Here is a 21,590-nt window from a genome sequence, read left to right as displayed (position 1 = left end):
TTGTCACGTTGGCAGCACTGGCGGCAGAAGGACGAGAGAAAACTGCCAAGATGGCCGAGAGTGCGAGCCAGGTCGAGCTGTGAGCTGCTGTTTTCGTCTCGATCCGCTGCCGACATTCGACTGGCAAGGCGAATTCGTCCCGACTGCATGGAAAGTTAATCGCAGGTGAGAAGATTTGCCTTGAATTTCACCCAGTTAATCAAAAACGTTGGCAATTTTCGAGTCAACATAGGCGCCGACCGTCAAAAGGTCGATTCGTTGACATTTCGACGGTCAATTCGTTTATGCACGGAAGTTTATTTACACAACAGTTTGGTAAAAAAAATTGTAATTCTTCAAAGTCATATCAGTGAAAAATTTATTTCTTCTTTATTTTGATAGAATTTTTATTATTGTTCGCTCGAGGAAGTGCGTGTGAAATTTGATCTTTCTCCGGGGCACAAAACAGACAATCAGAAATTTTTATCTTGAGATCGAAAGAAAATTCGCTCTCAAGTGGATGATTTGTGAGAGAGATTGGCCCCGAATTTTCGAAGGGGGTTCCTAACGACTCGCTTCCTTTCATCAGCCGCCCGCTGCAGGTCCGCGGGGGAGCGAATTTACCCGACGGCTCGCTAATTTTGGCGTTCTGCCACTTTGCCTTATTTGGGTTGGCCTTGGGGCTGGCACGAGCGAGTTTGTTCAACCCAGTTCTTTTTCTGCCCGATTCGCTTGTTTGCAAACACGGCTAGAACAAAAAATAACACACCCCTAGCTGGCACATAATTCTTAAAAATAAAATAAAAAAGCAGTCGATCAAAGTAAAAGGAACGAGACCTACCTGATCGGGAAAACAATGCAACGCACGTGTTTGAAATAAATAACCCGACGACATGGGATGATTTCTCTTCGAAAATTCATTCGCTCTCCTTAAAAGGTAATTGCATTACTCATGTACTTGTTTCTGCTTGTTCGAATAGACAATGATGTGCATTTGAATGAATTTCTTCTTGATTAAATTAACTGAATCTAAAACTAATAAATTATTGAGTTTGATTTTGTTCATTGATTATTCAAAATTATTCACAGCTAATTTTAAAAATTTTATCGATGGACAGAAAAAAAATTCAATTACTTTTTTACTTTTTATTTTTTCAGACTCAATTAATTGAACTTGATAAATGTATGTAATACATAAATTTTTGAGTAATTTTATATTAATATCAGCAAAATTAAATAAGTAAATGGAAATGCAAATGTTTTCACTTCTGAAAATAGAAAAACATTGAATAGCAATTTCCAATGCTTTTATTAAATTTGCTTCTGATCGTCTGCAAACTGACGTCAGACTTAGCATATACAATTAGGTTGTTACGTAATGCTCTCTGCATTTCGCTCCAGTCGAAAATATATTATTTATTCTTCTCCGCTGCACGTTTGTCCTTTGGTCTATTTGGGACGGCGTGAGATAACGGCTACTCCAGTTTCCCGAGGTGCTCACGGAAAAATTAAAAACTTTAATTGCTCTCATCATGTTTGTTTGTTTATTTTCTCCCGAAGCGACTCAAATTAATTAATACGTTTCTCAGAATTTATTAATAAGGTTTGTTTATCTGTTTATTCCTTTCGCGTGCTTCCGTAATACACAATTGATATAACAATCTGATGATATCATTTTGCGCCGTGCAAATTTCAGCGAGAAAGCAAAAGTTCTCGCGTGTGTCTGTCAAACAAAAACTCTTTATTTTCTCTTTCAATCACCCTTGGCTGCTCAAGCGGCGAGACACTCGTGAGAACGATCCCCTTGCGAGCCGCAACCCGATCCCGAAGCGTATCCGTTTGCTGCGCGAATTTGCAATAATAACGAGATTGGCAAATGATTGGGCGAAAGGGTTGAAATGCGACAAACGATCGGTTCGAGTTTGAAAGTGAAACTTGAGATCAGTTACATTTTTCTTATTAAAACTATTTCTTCTTAATATTTTTAAATTCTGTTTAAATATAATTAAATATTTAACTTTTTTTTAACTTAATTTCCTTTTTTATCTGGCCCTGATCTGGCTTAAGAATGACAATTTCAAATTATAGGTTTTATTGGAGCTTTAAATTTAATTATTAATTAATTTCATGTCAATAAATTTAAATCGTAAATCTGAATCCCAAAATGAAGCCAAGAATAATATTTGTATCATAATTTAAGATGGATTATTTTGAACAAATTAAAAAAAAAATAATATATTTATATTGATTCAATTGATTGATTTAATTTTTAGCTTATTTTATAAAGCTTTTAAATTCTTCTTTATAATACAAATTTGGTTGGAGATAAAAATTTCATAATTATTATAAAAAGGAAACTCACAGACAAATAATATTATTGTTTTTAAATAAAATAAAAAACAAATTTGAAATATCCTGAAATTCCCCATTGGATTTTCCTCAACGCCGATCCTTCTTGTGGTTCCTCGCTCGTATATGTAAAAACAAGTTGCCCAATTAGGCGGACTCTCGCGTGAATCACGGCACTTTGGCGGCCGCAAACATCATTGGAATGAGTAATTGGCGCGGCCTACTCGCGCTTTTCGTCAGTCTGAAATCTATTGAAAAAAGAAAAGGCGTCGCACGCCCGTTCGTACGCCGCTTCATTTGGCCTAGTCCAGTTACGATTCGGCTTTTATTGGCCCCCGTGCGCGATTATCTTTCTCTTAACTCGCCCAAACTTTTCGACACAAATGCGCACCAATTATTACGGCTGCACCGTTTCGCTTCGGCAGTCGCTCCGCACCAAGGAGAGAGATGATTGACAACTGAGACTGACGCTCAAGTTGAGGTTGAAGCATTTATTCGTTTTATTGCAGTTATTAGTGAAAAATTATTTACTTCACTTTTTAATTGACGCAGAAACTAACTAAAAAAATTAATCATTTTAAATTTAGTAAATTTGACCATTTTTCCCTTTTTTATTATTGTTATTTGTTTTTTATTTGTCCAATTTTTACATCACATTATTTAAATTTAATTTTTGAAAACAATTTGATTGAGAAAATTTTTGTTCAAAACGGCACCACCAATATCAAGAATTTTTGTCTTTAAATTTGAGAACATATTATGATAAACACATCTCCAGAAACATCAATTTTTTATTAATTATTTCTGTATTTCAATTATATTGCATTCAATTATTAAAGTGGAATTTTCAAAGTACAGTTATTTATGAAAATTAAAATAGAGAATTCTAAAATAACCCTTCATTTTAAATTTCGGGTGTAATTTTTATTTATTTTTTTTACTCGAATTATACACCAGATTTTAAAAAATTGAAAAAGTTCCTAGTTTAAGCAATTTATTGATTGCCCTCAAATTATTGGTACAATATTAATAATGAAATTTATTTCAATTACTAGGGTTGGAAACATCTTTAGGGTGTTTTCACGCTAGATTTGACCGATGCAAATTTTTTATTTAAGAACTAAATGTGTGATTATATGTATGTAGAGCAAGCCTTACAATTTTAGTCTTTTACAGTTTTGTAAAATAATGATTTTTAGAAATTACGCAGTCAAGCATAAAAATTTATTTATTCAGTAAATCGAATTCATAGAATCAACTGTATAAATTTATTTTTTATGTTTCAATTTAAACTTTAAATGTTAAAAAGATAATTAAATAATTATGTATCATTGGTTTTTTTCTGCATGTCAGGTCATTGACCTTGGTGACCCTGGAAATAATTTTTTAGAATACTCGCAAAGACAATAAAAATAATTTCTTTTTTTAATATAATATGTGCCAAACTTTTGCATACATCAAAATTTGATTCTTTCTGAATTTTTTTACTAATAAGTCGTGCAAATTATTTTCTGTTGTAGATCCGAAAATGGAGCGCAAGTCTTCGCCAGACGTGGCGCTGGCGTCGGACGTGTTCGACCAGTTCTGCGCGGCGTCGACGCTCAAGTCGGTGCTGACGCTGCACCGGCACCTGTGCGAACTGCTGCGCCTGCGCCCGGCACCCTTTCCCCACTTCTACCCGCAGCTCAGGGCAAAGCTGCGTTCATGGCGTGCGCAGGCGCTGTGGACCAAGTTTGACAAACGCGCCGCGCACAAGTGCTACGCGCGGGGGGCGGCGTGCGCAGGGACCAGGGTGCTCATCATCGGCGCAGGGCCGTGTGGAATGCGGGCGGCCATCGAGGCCCAACTTCTTGGCGCGAAGGTGGTCGTCCTTGAGAAACGCGACCGCATCTCGCGCAACAACGTCCTCCACCTCTGGCCCTTCGTCATCCACGACCTGCGCGCGCTCGGAGCCAAAAAGTTCTTTGGCAAGTTTTGCGCAGGCGCCATCGACCACATCAGCATTCGGCAGCTTCAGGTAGTTTAGATTTTGTATCAATTTTATTAGAAAAGGTTGCATAAAAATTCTCAACCAAAACTTAAAACAATTTTTTTTCTAATCCAGTTATACTTTGAAGATACTTTATTGCTTCAAATCTCAAATTATCTGATATTCTATTTTCAGGCACAAAGTATTTTATCTCAATATTTTATTCATGTCCCTCTCATTTTTTAATTCAAAGTTCAACTAGATTTAATTTTATGCAATCAAAATTGCCCACTAAATTATGTTGATTAAAATGATTCCCCCTTTTTACATTTTTGCATTTGTTCTCAGGTAGTTTTACTCAAGACAGCTCTGCTATTGGGTGTTGAAGTCCATGTCGGTGTGTCCTTTGAGCGACTTGTTCCACCGGTGGACGCTGATTTTGGTTGGCGCGCTGAAACATGTCCAGAAGACCACCCTGCGTCTCAATTCGAATTTGATTGTCTTATTGGTGCCGACGGCAAACGAAATACCTTGGAAGGCTTTGGCAGGAAGGAGTTTCGAGGAAAACTGGCCATTGCCATTACGGCCAATTTCCTGAACAAGAGATCGGAGGCTGAAGCTCGAGTGGAGGAAATTTCTGGTGTTGCCTTCATCTTCAATCAGAAGTTCTTCAGAGATCTTTATGAGGTAAACATTTCTAAAAAAAATTTATAAAGTGGCAAGTTTCAGTATCTAGTATGTCAGAAAAATATGTTAATGAAAACAAAATTAGCCTATTCAGTGCTATTTCTAACAATATATGAACTTGGAGTTAAAAGAACTCTGTTTTGTAGGAAATTTTGTATTTTTATCTTGAAGATTAATTTCAATTCAGCTTTATGCGGCGCAAAATTTTCTCTTGCGTGTCAAGCAAAAACAAAACACACCCAACCAAGCTGATAGCGCAGCAGTATTCTAATAATTCCACCCTGCTCGTCGTAATGCGGTGGTTTCCCCCGAGAGTCGTTTTATTAAAAATAACGAGCCTTCTGTTTTGACAGGCGACTGGCATTGACCTCGAGAACATAGTGTACTACAAGGACGACACGCACTACTTTGTCATGACGGCCAAGAAGCACAGCCTGCTCGACAAGGGTGTCATCATATCGGTGAGTCCAGCCATGGGGGTTTGTGCAATCGCACGGATTCACTCGGGCTTTTTTACAATAGAGGCGAATATAAAGAAAGATAAAAATTGCAATATGCATGAATAGCTTCAGCGTGGCCTAGATTGAATGAGAACCAGTTCGTTGCAAAATCGACTGCTGATTATTTGCATGGGAACTCTGCCAACAGATTGCAATTATTTATTTACGTGTCAAGCAAAAGATCAAATTTAAATACTTATTAAATATTAATAGCATTAAATAAAATATTTTTAAAATTTTCACGCCTTCTTAATCTGAGCAAATTTTAAATAAATGGAAAATTAATGTATTTTCTCTTCACTGAAAAATAGCTAATTTTAAAATCGGCATGTCAAATGACAGGATCAAGCCGACACAGCGCGCCTTCTGCATCCTGACAATGTAGACAAAGAAGCGTTGATGGAGTACGCAAGAGAGGCTGCTGATTTCAGCACCCGGTACCAACTGCCCCATCTCGAGTTTGCCGTCAACCACTATGGACAGCCCGATGTTGCAATGTTTGACTTCACTTCCATGTACGCAGCTGAGAATGCTAGCAAGGTTTGTGTCAATATATTATATTTCACTTTTAATAATTTTTGAACATTTTGGTTTCAAATTTTTTTTATACATAGCAAATTTTTTTACTTATGGTACATTTTCTTCTTCAAATTTCTAAATATTTAGATTATAATTTGATTGAATTCTTGCAGGTGCTGGAGAAACATGGTCACCGTTTGCTGATGCAATTAGTCGGAGACAGTTTGCTGGAGCCCTTCTGGCCAACCGGATCAGGCTGTGCAAGGGGTTTCCTTAGCTGCTTGGACGCCTGCTGGGCAGTGCGTTCCTGGGGCAGTGGTGGTGCTATGCCTCTGGAGGTTGTTGCTGAACGAGAGAGTATCTACCGTCTGTTGGGTCAAACGACTCCCGAGAACCTCAGCAAAGACTTCAACGCCTACACATTAGAGCCCAACACACGGTATCCCAACCTCAACATTCGAGCTGTTTTGCCTGCTCAGGTCAGTCTTCAGTTTTAAACATATCTTTGTCTAATGATGTTTTTATTTGCCACAATAATAATTTGCCTGTTAATGTTTAGGTGCGAAATCTGGTTAGCTCAGACAATCCAGCCACCCTGGAATTAACTTCAGTTGTGCAGCCGGCAAAGAAACGGCGGCGCGAGGTGGAGGTGCCAAACGAAATTCTGTACCTATGGATAAGGAGGCAGCTTTCCATTTTTGAAAACATCACAGTTTCCGAGGACTTGGCTGGCAGCTTCAGGGATGGCATGGCTTTGTGTGCCGTGCTGCACCGTTACAGACCTCAGTTGGTGGACATAGCAGCTCTGCAACAAGAAGATGCCATCCAAAATCTGCAGCTTGCGTTCAACGTACTGGAGAGAGAAGCGCAAATCAAACCGGTGAGGATACACATTGATTTTCGCGCAAGAAATTAGTGATTCAACTAAAAATAGAAATATATTCTATTTATTTCTTTTCATTATTATTCACACAAATGATTGTTTAATTTAAGCTTGTTTCACAAACGCTGGTTACTAATGAAGTATTCTTAATATTTTTTTTCCAGATTATTAAGGCTGAGGAATGGGCCAGTGGGGAGAATGTCGAGGCCATTGTTGGCTACCTGGGCCAAGTTTATGACACTTTTAGAGGCGAGATTCCTTACGTCAAGCCTAGCAAGACCATCGTAATTACCTTATCTTGGTTTCATTATTAAGCTCCTAACGTTGTTTTTCTTTCAGGAGGAAATAGAAGAGATTTTAGTGGCGCCGAGAAAGTCCATTGGAAAGAGTCCAAAGAAGAGGGCCAGTCTAGAGAGAGAGCCAAAGAGACAATTCAGAAAGAGGAGGAGCCACGATACTGTAAGTGAAGATAAATTTTTCTTCCTTAGATTTTCAATAAATTGTTACAATTGCTAATACCCTTTGCTATAAAGGAGTTTGGCGATGCCAGAAGGCAAGAAATTGAGAAAAATCGTGAAGATCGTATGCAGAGGAGGCGCATGGTGCGCCACCTCACCACTCAGACCTTTATCCAAAATATGCGGCGCATGCAAACTGAGGGAAACTTCTTTGATGAACAGAAAGAGGAAAAGCCTGAGGACTTTTCCCTAACTGTTTATCGGCAGCATGCGCCTCATTTTAAGGATAGGGTCAAAGACCTCGAGCAAAAGTTCCGCTATCCAGTGAGCACTGTTTTGTGTGCAGTGTCTTAACTTTGTTCAATTTTGTCCCTAACATGCCTGATTGCATTATTAAGGATTTTATTTTCTTGATTTAAATTCAATTTTTTTTCTCCAAACAAGTCAATAATAACAACTGAATATTTATGCAACTAACTGGAATGAGAATATTTTATTTTAACAGCTTGTATGATATTTTGAAGGAAATTTTATCTTGTGATTTATAATTTGATCTTACTTACAGGATCGTGAAAGTCGATTTTTAAATGAGGCTGTGAAAAGAACTGCACAGCCCGATGAGAAGTTCAGTGGCCGAATCAAAGAGTTGGAGGAAAAGTTCAAAAAAGGCAATCCAATACTAGAGAAGAAACCAAAAGACTTGAGGAGAGCAATTGGCCGGATAGATAAGGCTGATTGGAATCTGGCTGAAATTGAGAGGAAAATTGAGGAGAACAAAATGGGCAAGGGCAAAGCTCATGGTGGCGAGAAGGTGCCAAAGTGGAGTCACGACAAATTTCTTGATAAGGTTAGCTGCTTAATTCAGTTTGTAATATTGCTTAACTATTAATAAATATTCTCTAGATCACTCTGATGCAGAGTAAGCTCAAAGGTCGCAGCAAAGAAGATGAGGCCAAGTTCCGAGAAATTGATTCTACGCTCAAAAAGCTTGACCGGAAGATTCGGGAGGGCAGTGTTTGTGACCCCACCGGGCCCAGGGGTGCAAATAAAGTTTCTGCCATGGCCGAGCAACTGGCTAAAAAGAATGAGCCAGTCGAAGCCCCACCGATCCAAAAATCAAGTTCCAAAGGAACTTTTTCTGTGGCTCAGCAGGCCAGTGACTGCCACTTTTGTAGCAAACGAGTCTACCTCATGGAGCAGCTCACAGCTGAGGGTGTGCTCTTCCACCGTGGATGCTTCCGATGCGAGTACTGCGGAACCACTCTCAGACTAAGTGAGTGTGTTATCAAAAATTCCAATAATTAATGATTTAATACGAAAATTCGAACTATTTAAGTGTCCTGGCAATTTTTCAACCTCATTATGTAATCAAAAATTTCAGACAATTACGCTTTTGATAGAGATGGTCGATATGGGAGTCGCTTTGTGTGCACCAATCACTTTGGTCTGCCTGGTTACATTCGAGGTGCACGTGCTAGGAGAAAATCTGAAGACATGAAGGCAGCTACTTTAGATGAGGTGACTTTTTTATTTTGATAATGCCAAATTAAAAAAAAATGCTTTAATAAATAAATTGACAACTAACAGTTTTCTCCTTATCAGATTGCCTTTGCTACGCCTCGAGCAGCTGATGAGTCCGATGCAGTTGTTACTGTTGGCGTTACTCCAGAGCGTGTGGAGTTTGAGAACCTAGCTGGAGGCTTGTCAGATGAAGAAGGCTCAGTGGCAAGACCAGCCTCAGGACTGGCAGAGATGGACGAAGAAGCATGGACAGACCACAACTTTGGTGTGTCCTGTGCTGATGATTCCAGCGATAGCCAGTCTGAGAGTTTAACGTAAGAGTTTTTTTTTTTTAGATTTTTTTTTTCATATTTAAATTAAAATTAACAAGTTATTGGTGTAGTTGCTTAGTTAAGATTAGAGTTGGATTAAATTTTTTATTTAATTTTTAGGGATTCTGATGATGATGCTGAAGCTTTCGAGGAGGCAAATGATGATGCCCTCAGTGTTGAAGGCACTCGGCAGCTGGCTGAGTCCTGGAAGCGACGCTATTCTCACCAGTCAGCAAGTGAGATGAGCGACGAGGATGGAGGAAGCTCTGAGTGGAGCTGTGAGAGAGATGATGCGGAAGATGAGGACGACAGTTCCACGGCCACTGAGGGTGATGCTGTGGCTCGGGAGTTGCTGCGCCAAAAGGAGCGACTCTTGGAGCGCGCAAAGAGACGCCGAGAGGAGGACAGTGAGGTGGGTGCGGCAGGAGAGGGTCAGTCGGGTCAGGGGGGCATGTGCTTCGTGGCCACTGGGGTCTCGGTCTGCGAGACCAGGTACTTTGATCCTCCTGGGGTGAAAGAGGAGAAAGAGAAAAGTCCGCCGCCACTGGACTCTGATGAGGAGTTCCAGCTGGCCTGTCTGGACGAGGGCGAGATCCAAGAATTGGACGAGTTTCTCACCGCTCTTGACTCGCCCAACGTCGACACCAATGAGACTTTAAAACCCTCTGAACTGTTCCCCAGTAGCAGCCAGAAATATGTGCCAAAGAAAAACAAGTACTTGAGCCGTGAGTTTCGCGGGGACAGGGGTGTGAGTGATATTACCCGGGGTGTAAAGAAAGCGGCTATTTCACCTCCCAAGAAGAATCAGGACAACTGCTCCCTGATGTAGCCAGCCACGTAATTAGTCAATTGGGTGGGAAGGTAATTTTTGGAGGATTTGCAGGAATTTAAAATTGAATTGATTTTTAAAGGTTTGAAAATGCTGTGGAAAAACATTTTTACTTCAATAAGAAAAAAATAACATTTTTGATCATATTTCTAAAATTAATTTTCATTCTGACTTCTTTAAATTTTTAAGGGGAGATCATTGTCAATATTCAAAAGTTCAGCAAAGAACTACCATTATTTATGTTGATAGTTTTTACAGACATTTTGAAACCTTGTTAATTTTTAATTTTGAAACTTTCTGCAGTCTCCCAGAAAAGATTTCATTTGTTGTGTGTGCAGCTAATGCTACCCATCATAAATCCGAAAACCTGCCTGGCTGGCATGATTGTGACTTATCAAACACAAGTACAGCTGCCCCTCTGACCCGACTCGACTAACTGTCAAGTAGAAAAGCGTGTTGTCCACTATTAAGTCTTTAATGAAATTTTAACGACCCCGGGCTTCCTCACCAATCGCCATTGGGACTGGATTTTGCTGAAAGAAATATAATGCTCAAAAAATATTTAAATTTTGCTTGCAGTTGTTGAATTTTCACTAATTTGTGGAGTTCATTTTTTTTTTATCATAGTAAAAATAAAACTAATTTTTGTATTCCATTATTTCAGGGTGGATCTGATTGCACATCAACTGAAACTGAGAGCGACGAAGATGAACAAGAAGAAGAAAATTTGGCCACAGAAATTGAAACTGATTCAGAATTTGAGCTGGACTCGTCTTTGCCAACAATATTGATCGATTCAGACCTTCAAGTCTGCCAAGTAAAATCTGGACGCATCGAACGAGGAAATCTGAACAAGCCAGCACCTAACAAATACCTCCAAAAGAACAATGCCAAGAACAATAATAAGCCGGGTGGCCTGCCTCATGAAATGACTCAAGCTGCTTTGAAACACCGGCCAACCAATCTGGAGCTGCAGGCTAGAGAGAAAATTCCACTCCAGCCTGTCAAAAGCACTGAAGGCATTGCCAGCAAAACCAGTCTAGAGCTGAAGAAAAGATATTTGTTGGGTGGTGACGGCAGTGCCTTTGGGAAACAGGTCCAGAAGTCTGACTCTGCCTCTGCTCTAGACTCGCGGTTTCGGAGCCTGGTGAGCCAGATTTCTGAGCAGCAGAAACTTCTCCAACCGGCAGCACATCCTAGTCCAGCCATGCAGTCGCTGATGGACAACAAATCGCTGTCTCCCAATCGAGGCTGTCCACTGCTCACCAGCCTCTCGACTAGCAACATCTTGAACAACCGCGCCGAAACGCTCAACAAACTACCCAAAGTGCCCTCAAGCTTCGTCCATATCTGTGGAAAAAAACCTGAACCACTGAAGGTTGACGACGATAAAACGCCCGTTGTGGAGACAAAGGAAATTCTTGAAAGTCAAGAGAAGGAAAGAAAATTAGACGAATTTGAAAGAGACGTGGAGAGTGATAAAATTTCAGATTTGGAGAAAGAGAAAAACGACGTTTTAGATGATGATGCAACGCCGCAAGTTGAGCACAGGGACATCATCCTCAACACAAAGGTCATTTCTGCCGAGAGTGTTGAGGACGTTCGTCCTCGTTCACCAGCTCACGAAACTTCCATTATTGTACCAGACATGTCCACATGGCGAGCTGCACAGCAACAGGAAATGCAGCAAAATGAAGAAACCAGTGAGTCAGAAAGTGAGTCCGAGTCAGAAGAGTCTAGCACGGAGAGCAGCGACTCTGAAGACGAACTTCTTGAAGCTCCACTGGTTGTGCCACCCAGAGTGGAAATCACAGAGGTTGGTGACAAGGACATTGAAACAGAGCTGTCTGACTGGGCCCACGAGGAGAACAGTTTAGAGATGGACGTCGAGATTGAGGCCAGAAACATCACGGTCCGCCGACCAAAGAAAATCGTTACTCTGGCTGAGGAGGATGACCTCAGTGATATTGAGAAGGTGGACATCCTTACAGTTACGGAAACGAAGGAGGTGTTGACGGAAGTAAAACTAGAGGTGGAAACTCCAGTAATCACAGTTTTAGAAGAGCCTGTAAAGTCTGAAGAAGTATTGATCGAAGAATTAGACGAAGTTTTTATCCAAGAGAAGGACGTTTCTGCTATAGAGGAAGAGGTTTTGGTAATTGTTGAGGAGGAAGTTTTAGTTCTTCCCGAGGCAGATGTAGCCAAAGATGAAGAAATTGTAAAAGACCCCGTGGACATCATGACCATCTCTGTGAGCAGTATAGGCGAGGGCATCAATGACATAAATTTCGCTGACACAAGTGACGAGGAGGATGCCCAGTCACAAAAAGAGGAGGAAGAAGAAGTGTCCAAGTACCAGCCGCTGGCTCAGGCCAGCTCAAGCACAAACACCGAAAGCAAAAGTTCCGACTTTGGAAAACTGCCTGAGGTGCTTTCCACTCCTGACACTGAGCAAGAACAACTTCTACAAGACGATGAGTATGTGGCTCACATACAGCGGCTGCAAGACAGAGTGTCGCCCTTTGGCAACGCCAAAGACTCGATCGACATCCGAAAGGCGCGTCGCTCGTCCAGCAGCAGCATTTCCAGTCCGTCGCACAAGTCAAACGGCTCGCCCGTCAAAATGACGCCAGCCACACCAAGCACTTCTCGGAAGCTGGAGGAAATTTCTCGCGAGCGCAGCAGACAGAAGAGTTTGGTCGAGGACCTAGTGATGGCCAAAATTCCGCAAAAATCGGCCAGCGTCCGACGCCGGCTGAGCTCAAAAAGTCCCTCCGGCTCGCCTCGGATGATCTTGACAGCGCCCCCTGTGCCTCCTCCACCGACTGAACCGTCGCAGCCTCCAATTCCGCCCCCGCCCGCCACCACCCAACGCCCAGTTTCTGTGTTGCTTTCCAGCGTGAAACTTCCAGAAACCCCCTTGACCCACCCAGAGGCCTTTTCCTGTCCTGACATCCGGAAAGCCCTGTTTTCGGAAATGTCCCCGGTCGCCCCACCAAGGTCAAAGAAAAAACCCAAGGAGCCACAAACTGAACCTTTGAAGGGCGTGAAAAGGGAAAGAAGGAAGAGTTTGATTCAGGCCGTGTCTGATTTGTTCAGGAAAAAGGACTCGCCATCGAGTAGCCCTGAGAAGAAAGTGGAGGGGCCACCCCTTCCACCCCCACCGGTGAACTATCCCCCTCAGGAAGACAGTCCAAGTGAAGGTGAAGACTCGAAGACCTTCTCGATCGAGGGGTCTCTTCGAAGGTCAGCCAGGAGCGCGAAAAAGGCAGCTAGGCAGGCCCAACTGAAACGCCTGCGGACTGCCCATGAGTTGAAGCGGCAACTGGAGGAGTCAGAAGAGCGGCAGCGGCAGTTGGAGCAGCGAGGGGTGGCCCTGGAAAAGGCGCTCAAGGGCGAAGGAGGCCAAGCGTCTGGTAATGAGGCCGAACTGTTGCAAGAGTGGTTTGCCCTGATGCGGCAGTTGTCGGAAGTTCGAAGGCAGGAACGAGAATTGGCCATCAAGGCGCAGGAATTGGAGCTTCAGGAGCGACACGCCCGCCTCCAGTCTGAACTGAGAGAACGGATGGCTCTTGATGGTTAGTTAATTTTTAATTTGATTCCTTATTCTTGGTTGAGAAAAAAAAACAGATTATCCAAAATTTAAATATTAACCCTTGATAGTCTGAAATTCGGATTTTATTATTTTGCAGACCTTCCGTCTTTAGTTTGCGATAATTTGAATAAGTAAGTTTGTTTGATTTTGTTTCTAGGAAGCACTGATTGTGAAATTCCATGCACAGTCAAGTTTATTTGGTGATTTATTCATAGTAAGTGGTGCATGGGTGGACAGAAAGAGTGGCTTTTCCGTAGCTGCCGGTTCCCCTCGTTAGTGTTTTTCATCTAACGTTAGTTGTTGCTGCTAAGAGTGCCATTTTTTACGTCAATAACTATAAAAACAAATCAGCCACTCCACCACCAATGTCAACTTACAAACCATTGCCATTATATACTGGGCCTTTCATTCTGGATTTTAGTTATTTGAATTATTAAATTATTATTTTTTTTTTCAATTTTAACCCTTTTTTTTAATTAACAACTTCCATTCAATACTTTATGTCTTTTCATTTTAATCATATTTAAAAAAAAATTAAGTTTTTTGTTTTATCTGAACACTGGGGTCACATTTTACATATTCATGTGTTTCGTCTTTCAGCATGAGCTCCACTTTCATTTTTCTCCGTCATTTGCAATTCATTCCAGTTATAATTGGAACCCTGAAATTATTAATTTGATTTGTTTTAATCTTGCAGTGGAGCACAAGAGCAGCCAGGACGTGGAGGAGGAGGGAAAGATACTGAGCGAGATCCTTGAGATTGTTGAGCAACGCAACAGCCTGAACAACCAGCTGGAGGAGGACCGCCAAAGGTGTGATTGGTTGTTGGTGTTCTTTGGTGTTGTCTGCTTGTACTTCATTGTCCGACTGTGTGCACACCAGGTGCTCTTGTCCTTCACAGATTTGACGCCGCCTTGATTAACATTTTAATCTTGTGTTTTTAAAATTGTTTTGCTGCTACAGAGTCATTTTATTTTGTACTGTTACATTTTTGAAGCATCTCTTTATATACTGATGACTGTTTTTATCTGTCCAGTATTTCACAGACTGCGTTAGTAGTGTTACCTAAATATTCATAGTTTTATAATTTTATCACTTAGTTTAATGCTTGCCAAATGTATTTTTTTTTTAAATCAAAAGAAACAAGCTTAGTTTTGCATAGAGAGTTTTATTAACAACTTTTATAATATTTAAAAGCTTAAACTTGCTCATATATAAAATAATCCTTTCAATAAGGATCCGACCAACTATTTCAACAATATAATTTTCTATAAATATTTACATCACATTTTTATTTTTATAACATTGCACCTTGTGGCTAATTGTGGTATGTTTTTGGCACTTGGAATTTTGCACTTTGCATGCAGTACTTGGTAGTTAGTGAGGTGTTTGTCGGGGGTCTTGGAACTGTCTTCTTTCCCAAAAACAAACACCTTTGACCGTCCCGACTCAACTCGGTGTCCGTGTGAAGGTAGCAACCCTTTCATGTGACTCAACCCCACTATTTACCTAATGAGGCTTTTGTTCTGACTGTGCTTCAGGTACTCCGAAGAGGATAAAGAACTGGAAGCGCAAATGTTGGCCAAAGGGCTGCGACTCACGCCCCTGAGAAAAGAGTCGAATGTGTGAAATCCGCTTTGAGAGAGGCCCGTTTACTCGGATTTCCCGCTCACTTTCTTCCTCTTCGAAGCCGCCGCATTTTTTAAAATTTGAGTTCCATTTGTGTACAACCGTCAGGTCATTGTGATAATTCTTGTGATTTTACGTTGTTGTTTTAAAATCGGCTTGAAAATCATAATTTTAATCGAGAAGTTTTATCCTTTTATTTCTGCTCTCACTTTGAACAGAGTGTTCAATTTGTAAATTACTCACAACCGAGATTTCTTTGATGTGGCCTCGAAAATTTAAATGTCCAGGTGTATTAAAAAATGTATTTTTGAAAACGAGCACCCACTGACAAATGAGCGCCTCTCTCACTCTGTCTGTTTTTCGGAAATGACCACTTGTTCACAATTGTCCTCATCTGCCTTGACAGACGGTGCAATACGGAGAAAAATTTACTTTTCAGCACAATTTTTATCGAGAGACTGCTTTTTAACGTAATGATTATTTTTATTACCTAGTCCTGTGCATGCTGCTTGTTTTGAAAACATGTTGTTGTAACAACCATGTAAACAATCGTAATTTTATATCGTACTATTGCGCCTGACTAATTGATTAAAAAAAAGTGGATAATAAATTGTCAATATTTAAATTATTCAGCCTCGTATGTATGCGTGCGCGAGTTATATTATTATTGTAATAATTATTATTGTATCATGATCATTGATTATATATTATTAAAAACCACTGGTCAAAGTAACAAAACAAACAACAGCCTTGTGACTCAAATTCAGATCCCGGAGGGGTGCTCGGCCAACACGAGGCTAGCGCACCACTCGAGCATGTCCTGTCGCCGTTCCATGGCGATCGTGCAGCCAAAGAAGGGCCTCTCTTTACTTCTCACTGCCTTTTTTCCATCTTTCGAAATCAATGAGAGGTACCATCTTCGGTCCCTAGTTTTTTTTTTAATTTATTAAAAAAAATTACTTAAATAGTATTTCTCACTTACCCTGCCGGGCCTCGTTTCGAATCGTAGCCCTGGTACCAAACCATGTCCTTGATGGGCCACTCGCCAACCGTAACCGTCGAAGTGCCCTTGATCTTGGCACTGGAGACAACCCCTTGGCGCAGCTGCAGGAAACGGGTTTTGTACGCCTTGAGTTCGGGGGTGGCAAACTTGAATTGGCCGCAAGCAATGGCAGGAGGCACCGCAAGAGGCTTTAGCTCATCGTAAAAGGTACTTGGCCCCAGCACTAGTTTGTTGTGTGCGCGGTCCTCGTCGGTCCAGTAACCCCATCGCGCCACCACCTCCATCACCAATTCGGAGGGGTGTAGAGGTCGCCAAAGAGCGCCTCCAAGAGCAACCTCCTGCAGGCGCCACGTGGGGTGCGCTGCTGCTTCGGCAACAACGTCCTCTGCCGTTTTGTGTGGGTTGAGCTACAATTTTATAAAATAGTTTAATACAAAATAAAATAATAGACAGACTGGGCATTTGCGAACCGTCCTTGTTGGTCAGTATAAAAAGACAATTTATATGGAGTGAAAATAATTTTATTATTACATCCAGTTTTTTCCTTACTTTCTAGAAAATTGTGACATAGCTTTTTTCAAAAGTGCCAAAAACCAAAACTGAAGGACTACCAGAAGAGTCTGCAAAATTTCCTGCATAGTCTTTGGCCTTTTGACGATGACAAGAATAATGAAATGAATCAACGCCAGAAAAAGGAGCAGTAACAAGCAATTTAACGATGCTGCGAAATAAAACATCCAAGTTGATTTCGCTTGCTGAGCAACTTGAGGGATCTCATCTGAGTTAATCATTTCTTCTTTCCCTTCACCAGGCAAGGGCTCTTTTGTTTGAGGGTTGGTGTTCATTATATCTTCAACGACATTAATAACTCCCGAAATAACATCAAGGCTTTCTTGGAAGCAAGAGCTGGCCGCCGAGCAAATCTTAAGAAAAATGGATAAAATAAAAATGTGCAGCTCCGAATATTTTTTGTTGAGTGATAAAACATAAAACACAAACTTACAGTGTCAACTACATTCACTACAGCCCCCACAGACATGGTCCTTGTTCGATGGTGGTGGTTTTTTCCGCCTGCACCTAACCAGGCTAGCAACACTCGGAAAAACTCGATAGATTGTAACAAAAAAGTTGAAGATAAAACCACACACTCCAGAGCCCATCGAGCCGCGTTGCGACGTTTTAGAAATCACAAGCGGATGCCAAATGACCACACAATCTCCTTTTCTTAGGTGACGATGATACATCTAACCCAACAGGAAACCCAAAAAAAGGAAGTGCAACAACAAAGCTTCCCTTTTATTTGGATATCCCAATCATATATTGAATGCCAGTAATCTTCATGTCTAGTGAATTTCCCAAACCACTAGCATAAGATAAAAATTTTACAAGCCCAGTCTGTCTTAAAGTAAAAAATCTTTGTAGAATGTATCAATGCAAAAGATTACTCACCAAAACTTGAACATTTTCTGTGGATGAGGCGTCGCCCAATGTGAGCCAAATTCGGAGATCTCCTGCACCAACAGTTTGTGGCGGCGCACTGTGCAGACGTTCCAGCATCCTTAGCACCTTTGTTTCTTTCTGTCTCTCCAAGTCGTCGACTTCAAATACGGACGGAAAATCTTCAACTAAGGTAGTGAGTACAGTTGTGTTGGCCTGTTTACGAATTACAAATCAGATAATAATAATTAAAAATTAAAATTTAAAAAAAAAGTTCATTAATTACACTGGTGTTGTGAGTTAGGCCAACAGCCCATACAGTGGCGAGGTTCTTTGCATCCATTTTATTTCTCGATTGCTCTCTGGTGATTAAATTCAAGTGGCTGAGGACCTTTCGAAGGGTGGCAAAAGCGACCTTGTGCAGTTTGTGGCGGATGAGGTGGCCCATGGCTTCAGGAGTTTGCGTTTTGGCTAAAGTGTTCATCAGTTCAGTGCTGAGAATTGGTTCTGGTAGAGCAACGAAAAATCGTTTCAAAGCCGAAGCGACGAGGTGCTCATTGTAGTCAGCTATGGTCAGAGCTACTGAATAAGGGTCCTTTTGTAGTGCCTCCAACAGGGCGGAAACCTTTGACGACTGCCCAGCAATTCTGTAGATACCTTCAGAACTAAGACCTGCAAATTTGAAATAAAAATTTAAGTTAAAAGTATATTTTAATTTTTCTTATATTTACCATTTGTGATGACAAAATTGGTGCACATCTCGACGAGCACCACAACATTATTTGGCGTGAGCTGATGCTCTCGGAGGCTTTTCCCGTTTTTCATGATTGCACTTTTAATTGCAAGGCGCCACCTTTCCGTTGCCTTCGGACCGATACCTTGCAGGTACAAGCTACTATTGCCCAGCTGCACCACAAACAGAGACTCTCCTGACAAAATGCCATCCTCACTATCACCATCCTTTTCTACAAAAGGAAATCGATTAAATTATAAAATTTATACCGAAATTCAAGAAATTACCAAAACACCTGGCCTTCCTGAGATCAATTTCCTGCAGCTCTTGCCCAGGCACTAAGTACCTGAGGCGCCGACCGTGCAAACTGAGCCAAGATGGACTCCACGTCCCGCCGACACCTTCCTTCAAGTACAACCATCCAATTCGAGAAGCCACATGGTGTATCAGGGTTTCCTCCGTCAGAGCCTGGGACATTTTGCTCATCCACCTTTCTCTGTCGTCCTCTGACTGAGCCTCAAACATGATGCTGTTGAACGAACTTCCATCACAGTTGAGAACTTCAAAACCAGACTTGTCCTGAAGCAGTTAAAAATGCAATTTAATTTTTTTAGAAAAAAAAATATACTGTGACTAAATGAAAAATCTATTTTTCATCAATAATTATTAAAATTACCACATAATAATAATCATTAATTATTAGATTTGATAAACTTTTTAAATAAATCTGTTCAACTTTGGAACTACAAATTCTAAGTTTAAAGGAGAAATTTGTTTAGTATTTGCGTTTTTACTCTAAGAATATTTAAAAATAAAAAATGTACCTGCAATTTTACGGCAGCCACTTCAACAGTGTGCTCTAAATTCCAGTTCATCCACTTTTTGCCACCATCCGGAAACCAGGAGATGTTTTTCGTACTGATTTTGGCCACACACCTCACCTTTTCCCGGCCACACATGGTAAGTCGGCCCTCGTGGATGTGGCGGTCGGCAGAGGGCCTCTTTAAAGCATTCGACGGCATCTGCGGAGGCGTCAAGCGACTCGCAGATTCCCCCATGAAATTTCGGAAACTGCGAACCGCCCTGTTGATGCCGCTGACCCTCTTGACCGCCGCTTTCATTTCAAGTGGCGTCTCAACGCTGTTTCCAATCCGGGCGGCAGGAATGTTGTCCCACATCTCGCGTGGAATCGAGTCCTGCCAATCGAAAAAAAACATAATTGTCACATGCTTTGTGGGTTATTTCAATGAGTATGAACGAAAGCTGGAGATAAAACATTATTTCATCATGGCAATATAATAATATTGCTCAACTTCCGCTCATTTGCGGTCTAGATATGCATGCTTCCAGTGATTTCATTGAGAAAAGCAGGAAGTTAATTTATTTAGAAAAATTATCATTTAAATTATACAGCAATATATAAATAACACACCATTTCAAAAATATTCCCAAATTAAAATTTTTTTTAATGAAAATATCCGAACCATGACACAATAAAGAAATTATTGTAATTACCATTCGAGGTGGAGGTTCAGGTGGTTCCTCTTCAACTTCAGGCTCATCCAACGCCACAGGATCATAAATATGTTCCGACTGTCGCTCTGTCTGATGGTTTGGCTGTAATTCAGGAACAGTTGCATATCCTTCATTTACCTCTTCAAGATTTATATCTGTCTGAGGATTGTCGTTGGTTTCGGCAGGATTCCCATATTGAGCATCTTCCTCTTCAGCCAAATCGTCTAAACTGCCGTTGCCGAAGTCAACAGAGTCAATTTGCTGGCTGAGCAATGGGTCAAAGTCGACAAGAAGGGACTGCGTCACCTGACGCTTGATGCCTGAATGTCGCATCTGGACTTCATCCTGAACTGAACTACTCAAGTCGTCCTCTAAAGATTTCACAGAACCAGACGATCTTGGAGACAATGGCGTTGCCAAGTGCGTACTAAGGTCCTGCTCATCATTTTGTGAATCTTCACTGACAGGCGACTCTGTTGATGGAAAAATTCAATTTTATGTGATAATTAGGACAAAAAAAGTAATAACAAAACAAATCAAAGATATAAAAATAATTATCTCTTTAAATTTGTGAATTAGGTCAAGAATTGAGCAATTTATCAATATTGCAAAATAAATAATTTTAATAAACAAAATATTAACCTAGAGACGGTGATTGAGGTTTTGGTAGCGATCTGGGTTTTGGCACTGGTACAGATAATTTTCGTGGGGCAGCTATTGGGGCAAAAGCCGGAAAAGCTCTTGGTTTTGGCCTCGGAGATCGGGGCATTGGCACAGGGCTTTCATCCTCCATGTTTAACTCATCCATGGCCTAGGAACAAAATCTTGTAAAATTAAAAATAAATTAAATATCTAATTATACTATTTATTTTATATTTTCATCCACATATTTTAATATTTAATTATTAATTTAATAAATATCAAGATATTTTATTTTAAAGTTAATCCTCATAGAAATATTAGCAAAAACATGAGGTGGGTTGTCAAATTTTTTATCTCAATCTCTGTCAAAGCAAAACAACAGGTGTTCTATTTTTTTATGAATATACTGATATGCAAGACGGAAGCTTTTCTGCTACTGTGGCATGATCACGCCCTAAAATAATTTTATAATATTCCGTGTCCTATGTAAAACTCACTGAGACAGACGCGGGATGGTCACAATAATCGTTCATTCAACTCGTGGTCGTCATTCTTAGCGCGAGAGTGTGACTCATTTTATCAGGAGTGGAAAAGCAGAAATCATGTTGTTGTTAAAAGCGACTTTTCCAATCGACACTCGACGCTCTCAGCAGGTGGTGCTCACTTTTAGCAGACAGATTTGAAGCTGTAAAATAGGGACGATTACTTTTATTGAGCGATTTTATCGGCAATGACATACACAAAGTTGACTGCGAGCTATAATCGGCGAATTTCTTCACGGGACGTGCGCGATTTCCCGCAAACTCTGGCCAATTTTCCAGTGCTCTTGAGTCGCGACTTGAATCGAAATTGCGGCTGCGTCTCTCAGCGCCACTAATGCCACAAGTGTCCGCTCAAAACAGCATGTTCATTGGTCAATGCTAGTCCACGTGACTTAAAAACTCGCATTCATTGGCCAAATTTTGCAAATTCTTGCAGCTTGTCTGATGAAAGGTTTTTGCACAAATACAACCGGTTTAGATTTGTAACCT

General features: G+C 40.8%; 2 protein-coding genes across 8 annotated transcripts; one reads left to right on the top strand and one right to left on the bottom strand.

The window, feature by feature from the left end:
* The first annotated feature begins 29 nt into the window (after window positions 1-29).
* LOC132193070 (F-actin-monooxygenase Mical) lies at window positions 30-15,981 on the top strand. 4 transcript variants are annotated; one of them, XR_009441398.1, is made up of 19 exons: window positions 30-165; window positions 3,849-4,345; window positions 4,646-4,984; window positions 5,338-5,445; window positions 5,827-6,024; window positions 6,177-6,482; window positions 6,563-6,883; window positions 7,051-7,170; window positions 7,226-7,345; window positions 7,420-7,668; window positions 7,910-8,191; window positions 8,248-8,617; window positions 8,726-8,862; window positions 8,947-9,179; window positions 9,297-9,588; window positions 10,670-13,583; window positions 13,698-13,731; window positions 14,298-14,412; window positions 15,142-15,981. XR_009441398.1 is itself a non-coding variant. In XM_059613436.1 (18 exons), the coding sequence occupies exons 2-18, from the start codon at window positions 3,857-3,859 to the stop codon at window positions 15,227-15,229; spliced, it is 6,681 nt and encodes a 2,226-aa protein (XP_059469419.1). In that variant the 5' UTR covers window positions 30-165; window positions 3,849-3,856; the 3' UTR covers window positions 15,230-15,980. The 4 variants fall into 4 exon arrangements, 2 of the variants coding, with proteins under 2 accessions (XP_059469419.1, XP_059469420.1); XR_009441399.1 differs by lacking the exon at window positions 13,698-13,731 and adding an exon at window positions 13,758-13,814 and having other exon boundaries at window positions 15,142-15,168; XM_059613436.1 differs by lacking the exon at window positions 13,698-13,731 and having other exon boundaries at window positions 15,142-15,980.
* On the bottom strand, window positions 14,755-21,451 carry LOC132193071 (uncharacterized). 4 transcript variants are annotated; one of them, XM_059613440.1, is made up of 12 exons: window positions 21,299-21,451; window positions 21,057-21,244; window positions 20,560-20,728; window positions 20,056-20,390; window positions 19,918-20,007; window positions 19,227-19,598; window positions 18,690-18,981; window positions 18,401-18,634; window positions 17,956-18,341; window positions 17,682-17,885; window positions 16,212-16,639; window positions 14,755-16,155 (listed from the first exon to the last, which is right to left on the bottom strand). In XM_059613440.1, the coding sequence occupies exons 2-12, from the start codon at window positions 21,090-21,092 to the stop codon at window positions 15,993-15,995; spliced, it is 2,709 nt and encodes a 902-aa protein (XP_059469423.1). In that variant the 5' UTR covers window positions 21,093-21,244; window positions 21,299-21,451; the 3' UTR covers window positions 14,755-15,992. The 4 variants fall into 4 exon arrangements, with proteins under 4 accessions (XP_059469423.1, XP_059469422.1, XP_059469421.1 ...); XM_059613439.1 differs by having other exon boundaries at window positions 19,918-20,390; window positions 20,560-20,741; XM_059613438.1 differs by having other exon boundaries at window positions 19,918-20,390.
* Between the last annotated feature and the right edge of the window lie 139 nt (window positions 21,452-21,590).

The sequence above is a fragment of the Neocloeon triangulifer genome, unplaced genomic scaffold (genome assembly GCF_031216515.1).
Source record: "Neocloeon triangulifer isolate White Clay Creek 2 clone unplaced genomic scaffold, ASM3121651v1 ptg000003l, whole genome shotgun sequence".
In the NCBI taxonomy this organism is placed as follows: domain Eukaryota; kingdom Metazoa; phylum Arthropoda; class Insecta; order Ephemeroptera; family Baetidae; genus Neocloeon; species Neocloeon triangulifer.
Note: the sequence above shows the minus strand (reverse complement) of the source record. Positions and strands in the feature narration are given on the sequence as shown.